The sequence below is a fragment of the Apus apus genome, chromosome 1 (assembly GCF_020740795.1).
Source record: "Apus apus isolate bApuApu2 chromosome 1, bApuApu2.pri.cur, whole genome shotgun sequence".
In the NCBI taxonomy this organism is placed as follows: domain Eukaryota; kingdom Metazoa; phylum Chordata; class Aves; order Apodiformes; family Apodidae; genus Apus; species Apus apus.
This window is the reverse complement of record NC_067282.1, coordinates 92,347,810-92,356,916: the sequence shown is the minus strand read 5'-3', so window position 1 is coordinate 92,356,916 and position 9,107 is coordinate 92,347,810. Positions and strand designations below refer to the sequence as shown.

At 45.3% G+C, this 9,107-nt stretch overlaps 1 protein-coding gene across 7 annotated transcripts in view; it reads left to right on the top strand.

The window, feature by feature from the left end:
* Positions 1 to 399: 399 nt before the first annotated feature.
* The window catches only part of CYYR1 (cysteine and tyrosine rich 1), a 64,046-nt gene continuing 55,338 nt past the window's right edge, over positions 400 to 9,107 (top strand). Inside the window, exons 1-2 of one of the 7 annotated variants that reach the window (XM_051625525.1) lie at positions 400 to 556; positions 2,624 to 2,726. In XM_051625525.1, coding sequence (XP_051481485.1) covers positions 460 to 556; positions 2,624 to 2,726 — 200 coding nt within the window. In that variant the 5' untranslated portion in view covers positions 400 to 459. Of the gene's footprint in view, positions 557 to 860; positions 929 to 1,550; positions 1,635 to 1,699; positions 1,847 to 2,620; positions 2,727 to 9,107 lie in introns of those variants that run through there. The other 6 variants (XM_051625518.1, XM_051625549.1, XM_051625534.1 and 3 more) reach the window with 6 other exon arrangements.

The following is a 9,107-nucleotide window of genomic DNA, read 5'->3' as shown; positions in this document are numbered from 1 at the left end:
AGGTCACGATTTGAACCCCAGCTTACAAACAATCACGATTCGAATCCCAACAGAAAAACCTCTCGAGAACAGCGCCTGACCAAGGCAGTGGGAGAAGACAGGCCCGGCCCCTCACTCACTCACTCACTCCCCTTCGGGGCTCCCCGCGCGGGCCCGAGTCCGGCCGACCCGAGGCCGAGGCGGACAAAGGCGGCTTGGGGCGGGGAAGTGAGAGAGGCCGTGCCGCGACGGGGCGGCCGCTCCGCCGCCACCGCCACCCACGGAGCCTCCCGGCCGGCCCGGAGGCGGCCCCGGCGCGGCGTGGGGCAGCGGCCCCAGCCCGGCCCCGACGGCGCCGCCCGCCACCGCCTCCCTCCGTCCCTCCCTCCTCCCCTCCCTCCCCACCACCGGCCCGCCGCCGCCCCCGCCTCCGCTCCACGCCGCGACGGGGCGGTCGGCGGCTCCGCGCCTGCCGCCGGCATGGAGGTAGCGGGGCGGCGCGGCCGGGTCGAGGGGCGCCCCGCCGGGGGACAGCTGCTCGCCCCCCAGCTCCTCCTCCTTCTCCTCCTCCTGGCAGGTCAGCAGGGCCGGGCGGGTGCGTGGGGCAGAGGGAGGCCGCAGGCAGCGGGTGCGAGCGGGCGGGGAGGGTGGCGAGGGCCGGAGCGGTTTAAGGCAGGCGCGGGGACTTTTCCTTGCTGTCGGTGACCGAGTTGGCAGCCGGAGTTGGCCCCGGCCTTTCACGGTGTCTCAGCAGAGCTCTCCAGGGCAGGGTGTGCGGGGTGTGAGTCCCGCCCGGGCTTCAGGGAGGTGAAATCCGCGCCCTGCGGGAGAGGAGCCATGAGGGGTCCCGGCCAGGCAACCCTAGGTACCGCCGCGTTTGGTGGGCGAGCGGGAGCGGGGGCCACCGGCGCTACTGCCCGGAGGGGCACAGCCGGAGCCAAAAAAATGGGTAAGAGTGCAGAAGGCTGGAGCTGCTGGCACGGGGAGTCCCGCAAGGGCCACAGCGCAAAAGCCTGGGCGTGGGGGTCCCGCACAGCGGCACGGCCGTGGCCTCGCACTGCTGCTCCTTGGCAACTTGGCTCTGCCTGTCCTGGCCCTCCGGTTGTCCCCCTGCCCTTACCGGGGAGGCTGGTCCTCAGACGGGTGCGTCAGTTGTTCCGCTTTTTTTGTGCGTGTGCATTTCTTCAATACGGGGGTAGTTCGCAGAGGTTCGGGGCCGAGAGGCAGGAGCTGCCCCGTGCTGCCTTGCACAGCCCTCTCAGGCCCTCACCCTCCTCCGTTGGTCCTTGTTTTTTCAAGCAGAGCCCAAGCGTGAGCAGGTTCAGAGAGCTGACCTGCTACAATCTAAAGAGCAAGATTAAGATTCTGGGATGGATCAAAAGCACAAGGCGTTCACTTACGCAGTCAGCGTGCAAAGGAACTTCCGCGCGAGGCGGGAATTTGCAGCCAGAGCTCAGGTGGGAAGGGGAATGTGGCAGCAGCTGAGATGAGCTGAGATGAGATGGGGGTTGCCTGGATTCTAGCACATTCAGTGCTGGGCCGGCAGGTCTGGAAAGCAGCAATGGGAACCGGAGTAAGATCTATGGGGAGGATGGGAACCCCTTAGAGCTGTCTGGGGAGCAGGAGCCACAGTGTACTGGGAATGCAGAAGCATGGTTTGTCATCTTTGCTTTCAGGTCTTCGCTTTGGCAGTGCGCGTTTGTGTGACCAAAGAGGTGACCAAGGGTGATGGTGTGTGAGGCAGAGAGCCTGTCTGGGTTCATCCAGGCTGCAGCTGAGATTCTGGCAAGCGGGAAAGGAGAAACTGGGATTTGGGAAGAGTGTGACTTGGCTTTTGCAGTGCATTGGCAGTACCCAGCAACAAGAAGTCAGTAGCTTTAAAGCAGCTTCTCGCGGCAATAAAATTATGCCATATTCTTCCATGTTCCTTCTTTCTAAAAAGTTTTCTTACTGTTGTTTCACAATTTATGTTGTCAGTTTGGTGATCCAGCAGTCTGGAAATGTTTGTGTCCCTGGCTGGGCAGGACAGTCTCTAGCATAGAGATGGGCCAGAGATGGGCACCGCTGGCCCCTGTGCTGGTCACTCCTGTGCCACGCTGGCCATGGCCCTGGAGCTGGCATGGAGCAAGTGGAGCTGCTGCCAGCTGGCAGGGGATGAGGGAGCTCCAGGCAGCTCTCTCTAGTTTCCATCCCGAGCTGGGGCTGGGCAGGGTCTGCTGGAGGTAGCCAGTTCCTAGGCAGCTTCTGTCTCCTCTCCTGCAGCTCAACGAGACAGGTGACCCAGTCAGGTTTCCCTCTGGACTCCTTACTGGGATGGAAAAAGGTGATCCACGGTGTCTGAATGTTTAAAAATACTCTTTTTTTAAAATAGTAAATTATTCAGTATGAAAAGGCACTGATACAGCCAGCTACAAAGTAGCCAGCTATAAAGTAGCCATACACAAAGCTCCTAACTCTGAACTTCTTACTGTAGTGCAGAATGAGTGGGAATGGTCTGCTATTTGGATTACAGGGTCAGGTCGCACCTCAAGTGAAGTCCTGTGATTGTATAAAACTGTTAGATTGCATTTTCTTTAAAGCTGTGCTGTGCAGCAGTTTGCTGTTGCTGCTGTTTGACCACATGAATGTTATTTTTATTCAGCAGAAAATTGTCTGGCTCAGTGTGATAATGACTGCAAAGCTTACTGCTGTGATGGGACTACTCCCTACTGCTGTTCGTATTATGCCTACATTGGGAACGTCCTTTCGTAAGTATATTTCATGTGCTGTGTTTGTGGACTTGATGTGAAATTTGGTTGTGAGAAGCTGTTTTTGGCAATAAACAGCAGCAGGGTTTGAGGTTTTTTGGCTTTGTTTTTTGCTTGCTGGTGTCAAACATTGGTATTCCTCTGAAGTATCATGTTGAATATATTTTTAAAGCTTGCTAAAATTGAGGGTTTTGTCCTTAGTTTGCGTATTATGACATAATTTGTGGTTGTAAACTTAAAGGTGGTGAGAACTTTGTTTCAAGGTCTTCATATGAAGAGGACTATGAATAGAAATCTTGTGGGTTTTCTTGAAATGCTTTGTTACAATACCTGGGTCAAAAGGGTTTTTTTGCTTTGAGTCCTTTTTTTTTTCTTTTCATTTATTTATTTGTTTTCGTCAAATGATGTTTTGGCTTTTGGTGGAATTTATTGAACAGATTCTGGGTGAGGGTAATCTGACCCTTTAATAATGCAGTAAGAATAGCATGGTTCACAGTGCTGGTAAAAAACACAACAGGTGAAATGGGGTGTGTATTAATATTTTCTATTAGAGAAAAATAGAGAAGTAAACTGTTGATTAAAAACATAGGCTTCCCTGCAGCTGTTAGCTCTGCATCAGTGAGGAAGAAGAGAAGCTGACTCTGGGCTCTGCACTTAATTTAAGTGATAACACATAAGAATTAAAATTAATGTACAAGGACAAACCTAAACAAAACATAAAATATTGTTCTTCAATATAGGACATCTTACCTTCTGTTTTGTTATTCCCATCAGTAATTTCCTGAACCTTCAGTGTGCAGTCTATGACTTTTTTTGGTTTGTATTCTTGACTAAAACCAGAAAAGGAAGAAGGTACATTGTAGGACTGCTTGGTACCTGGGGAGGAATGCATGGAAAGGTGGTAGGTTTTTTTTTCTAAAAGTATTCCTCTGATGTGGGTTTTGTTTGAGCCATGCTACGTGGGAATCATAGATGTGTTCCCTTCAGTGTATTTTGTAGCACTTTGGAGAAGTAGGCAGAGTGATGGTATTTTAATACAGAATTGATTCACAGTTTTTAAAGCAGGTCAGACACTTCCTGGGCTTAAAGTAAACAAAATTATGATAGAGCACCAGAACCCTTCATTCCCCTGGAAATAAAACGCATGTACTTAAGATTGATTACTGTTGGAGAATGACAAGTGATTTTTCACCCCCCCCCCTGCTCACCTAAGGGGGTAAGCAGGGGGGAAAAATCTGCTCTGATTTTTTTTTTTTCTTTTCTCACTCTAGAATTGCTTTCCTATTTACATGCATGGAAGGAGGTGCAGTTGTTTTAATAACTTGTTCCAGTTCATATGTAGTTAGAAATGATGGACACAATAGCATATGATATCTCATTACAAGAGGGATGCTTCCCATAGAGCAACAAGACAAGTGGATTTCATGTCCCACTTCCACATGAACATCACTGGCATTTGTTTAGCCTAATGTCAGAGCTCGGCTTTGGAAAGGATTGACCAGGGGATTCTTTAAAGTGGCTGCTGAAATGTCCAAACCATGCCTTCAGCGCCGGGTTGACACCTAGTCTTTTTTATGTTTATTTAACAAATATAAACAGCTGTTGAATTAGAGCTGAATGTGAGTGGCTCTGCCACATTGGAAAGGTTTGTGCATACCTGGATTGTTTTGAATATTGGAAGGGCTCTTACAAGTGCTGTCCACCACAACGTGTCTCGAAGGCAACATTTCATTCTTTTAATTTTTCATGGTTAAGTACTCAAATTCATATAATCCAAGTGCAGTCAGGAATCATTATACTCCTCTGACCTGATATTTTGCATGATTGAGCCACAGGTTTTTTTTCCATAAAAGCTGTTTTGGGTGTGTCTTCTTTAAACATGTGTAATCTCATTTTGACCATCTGTCGACTGTTCTATAGTTCATTTATTAACACTGCTAGGAAATTTTGTGGGGCAACAAGGGTTGAAATTTCTACTGTCAGCTCTTAGCTTGTCTGCAAGTTTGAAATGTGGCCCTAAACACTCACCAGGACAGTCCCCAACCTTATCACTGAGCTGAGTGAACTCTGCCAGTATCACATGTAAGATTTGCTTTGTTTTCCTTTGCCCTGCCTAGGGGTCAATTCTTTGGCCTTCCCTTGAGCTCCCTCTAGTATTTTCCCTTCCTCCTTGAAGTGTGGCTACCAGGGTTGAGCACAGGGTTTTGACATAAGCCTTGCTAGGATTATTTTTTCCTGTATCTTTCTTGGAGTACCTATTTTGAAGCAGCTATCTGTGATGATCAAAGAAGACATAAATGAACTTAGCGATTTGTTACAGCTGTAAGTCCGTAAGCCATGGTCTTCAAAGCATGTCTACTGCTTTAAGCCTGCAAACTTGTTCTTTGCTAGGGTTACTACCTTTCCATTAGATGCATTGCAAAATATGTTATTGTGACTATAACTATGCTCCCTAAGAATAGCCTTCCCTTTTCTTTATTTGGCACTTTATTGGTCTTTTTTATTATTATTTTTAATGTGCAAGCTTTTCCCACAGAGGTTTCATGTTGCTTCACCCCCAAATAACAAACTGATTAAATTCTGTTATAAGAAGACACGATCCCTGGAACTTGGAAATGGCCACTAGCAACCTATCTGCTTATGTCTTTCTGTTCTTTTAAAGAACTGTTTTTAATCCAAAAGTCCTGATAATTCCACATAATGTTGTTGTTTAAATATCCTTCTTTTCCCGTGTCATAATTTTTGATCCTACTGTCTGCACCAAACAATGGACATGTTTTGTGGGGGCGTGTTCAGAAGTACCTTTTTAACTGCCTAAAAGGCCATTAGTAGGCCTCAGTGTTATATTGGCTCCTCTACTTTAGAGGTTGCCTATGTTTGTTTGCCACTGATCTATCTGCTGTCTCCATTCTTTATAAATCTGCATGTCTTTCTGAAATTTCTGCTCTTTATTTTTGCTGGGATGTTTGTTTGTTTGTTTTCATAAGCATAATTCTCTCCTGCAGTTTTGGAAAAGCCTTTTGGCGTTCAGTAGGTTCTTTTTAAGCAATCCTCTGTTTTTGTTTCACACCTCTCTTCTCTTTCTAGACTCATATGCCAGCAATTTTGCAAACAGGCTATAAGCGCCAGGCAATAATATATATACTGATTTTAAAGCAAAGTCAGCATGGCTAGATCATGATCATTGACAGCTAAGTTACTTGTAGCTTTTAGGTGGTTAATTAACTCTCTTCACTCATTATAATGAGATTCAACATTGAGATATTCCATGTAGAGCTTAAGAATTTTCTATTTTAAGAAATCATTATCCTTTTAGGACACCAGGGAATTTTTTTATTTTAGTCAGATGAGATTTTCAGCAAACATCCTCCAGGCTGTGTGGATCTGTGATTAGCCTGTTCTTCTTTCTGTGCATGAAAAACAGATGCAGAGTTATCGGCTCACTCTAAGATCAGGATTTCAGAGCCTGTAAGAGATGTTCCAATAACTCCATCTTTAGTTGGACTACAGGTATAATCTGTAAGCATTCAAAGTCTGTGATTGCATCATTTGTAATTCCATGAGCATCTCTAAAGTAACACATTCTTCCTCCTCCTCCCCCCCTTCATGAGCAAGTTGTTAAAACATTAATATTCCAGTTATATTTCCCTTCTTACTAGTTTTCCCTTCTTACTTATTTTCCCTTCTTACTATCTACAGCCTGTCATTGTTTCCTCTGATGCATATGCATTTCCTCCTGTTTATCTGCTTGAAGTCTAGCGCTTGGTGGTTAACCCTTCGAAAAATGTTTTTTCTTGGACAAATTACAGATTTATGTTTGGACTTGTGCAACATAATTGAGCTGTGCCTGTGGGTTGAAGGAAAAGGTGCAGTGATGCCTGCATACTCAGGCTGTTCCTCCTGCCCACTTTTGACTCCCATCCAGAAGAAAGCTTGGAGGCACCCTTCGCAGCCTTCAGTATCATCCTAGCCCTTTGAGTCAAGAGACTCCAACTGCCCTCCTCCTCAGAACCTTCTTTCTAAGCTGTTGAATCATTTGTGACTGACCTTCTACCAGTTTCCCTGTGCTGCATCTGCTTCTGCAGCCTGCTGCCAGGCTAGGGACTGCAATGACTGCAGTGTATTTTCTCCATGACATATTCTCCGGGTTTGCCCACAACAACATCATCTCCCTGAATAACCAACCAGTAGCATTTTGCCTTCTGTCACTCAGGGAACTGGAGACATCTGGTTATTGCCTTCAGCTCCAGCCTCAAACCCCAGAGCTCCTCAGAGGTGGCAATCAGTATTAAAGGGATTTTTTTCTGCAGAATCCAAATCTGAAAGTGTGTTTCTGACAGTGCTCTTTGTATTTTCTTCGGAGAGGCGTCAGATTGTCTGCCCCTCATGCTTATCCTAGTGGATTTTCTGTGGGCTAATTTCCAGTTTTGGGATGTTGTGCCTTGTGTTTGTCATGGCCCACAGGCAGCTTTTGAGCTGTGGGGAGCATTCTGGGCAGACATTTCAGTAGTTGCATGCTGTTGGAGGTGGTTCTAGATGCTGCCTTTGCTCTTTCACATTACTTCATGGCCAGTAACTGAGCTGATGTGAAATAAGCTCAGATTCCAGGTAAATAATGGAGCAAAGAGGACAAACGGTCCAGCTCTTCTGAGTACTGCTGGGCCAGCTGAATATTCGGCAGAAAACAAGATATTTACACCCAGATTTGGCCGACAGTATTAAGGAATACTCATTGATAAAATATTCAGCCCTGGTGATTGGGTCATAAGTCTTGAAGAGTAGTAAATTGGAATATTGGCTTAAGAAAAAGAAAGCTAAGATGCAGTGATGCTACGCTTAATTGCAAAGTGTATGAAGTTTCTTGGCAAATGACTTCAGAATTACTTACTCAAAGGCAACTTTTATTCAGAAAAACAAAACAAAATAAACCAAAACATGTGATTCCGAGGACTTCAAAAGTAACTAGAGAAAAAGTAAATAAAGAATTTAGAAAACTATCATCTCATTTCAGGTAGTGGATGGTGATTTGCAGGAGAGTATGAGGAAGAATCTTGCCAAAGATAATGAGGAAACAGCAGCCTGTTCAGTGACCACTGAAATATTAGGTGTTATTTACATGAACTTCGTGTATGTTGGAGGGGGTGAGTTTTTTGGTGGATTTTTTGCTTTGTTTTTAAGTTGGGAGGTTGCACAATGTGGCCAGGAAGGAAGGAAGGCAGACAGAATGGGAGGAAAAGAGACAAAGAATACTTTTAGCATAAAATAATGTGCCTGTCTCAGCCTGCAAGACTGAAGAAAAAGTCATGTGTGGTGGATCTAAGTGTGTAATTTGATGTGAAGTACTTTATATCCTGTAGTACTTTTGAGACTAGCAGCTAATCTCAGAGAATACCATCTTTCTTAGTAAGAGGAAGAATGTCCCTTAAGCTGATTTATTTGATATGAAAATATGGAATGGAGGGTGGGTATGGAGAAGGAGTGCACCGAAGAACAGAATTAACATTTTAAGAGTTAGAAACAGAGATGTAGTCTCTGGAGTTCATAGTGAATAATAATAAATAAATAAATAAATAAATAAGTTGGGAAGGTTGGCATTCACTGTATAGATACCAAATAATTAAAATTACACACTTCCAGACATCCCAGAGTAAACATCTGAAGCAGCAAATTACTTGGAGATGGTTCTGTTTGCACTACACTTGTATGGTACTCTGTTTAAAATGAAATTGTGTTTTTCTTCATCAACGTAATGTTCAAAATTTCCCATGATTGAAGCACTTTTAAAACTGCAATTTACCCGGCAGTTGCCATTTCATGTCTCTGGCTGTGAGACTTCTGTTATGATGCCAGAGGTGCACTGAAGGCCTAATTCTATAATTAGTTTTTTCTGTTTGATTTGAGTTGTGACTTCTTATCAGGAGAATCTCCCTGAATGAGCACATGGAGCAGAGCCTGAGGATGCTTGTGCTGAGTGCTGGGTGCTGGCTATAAACATGTCATCAGTAAGGGCAAGACTGATAATTAGACTGAAACCATTTCACTTCCGTTCTGTCTAGAGGCAAATAGCAGTTCAGCCTTTTAATCCTTGGTCTTCAGCATCTGTATTACCTGTGGAAGCATGTTATCCATGCTTCAACCTGGGAAAACCTCTGCAAGAGATGTATCCAACTGTCTCTGTGCAGGGGTTTGAGTAACCACAGCTTAGAGAAAGATCTAGAACCACATTTTCATTGTAAGATCTGCTGGAGAGACAACTGGTATTGGAAATGTGACCTTTGCAAAGTGTTTGAACTTCCAGTTGTTTTTTTGTTCCATGCCTATTGTCCCAGTTCACATCCTTCAGCAGGGAATGTGCAATCAGATTTATGACCAGAGCTGTAT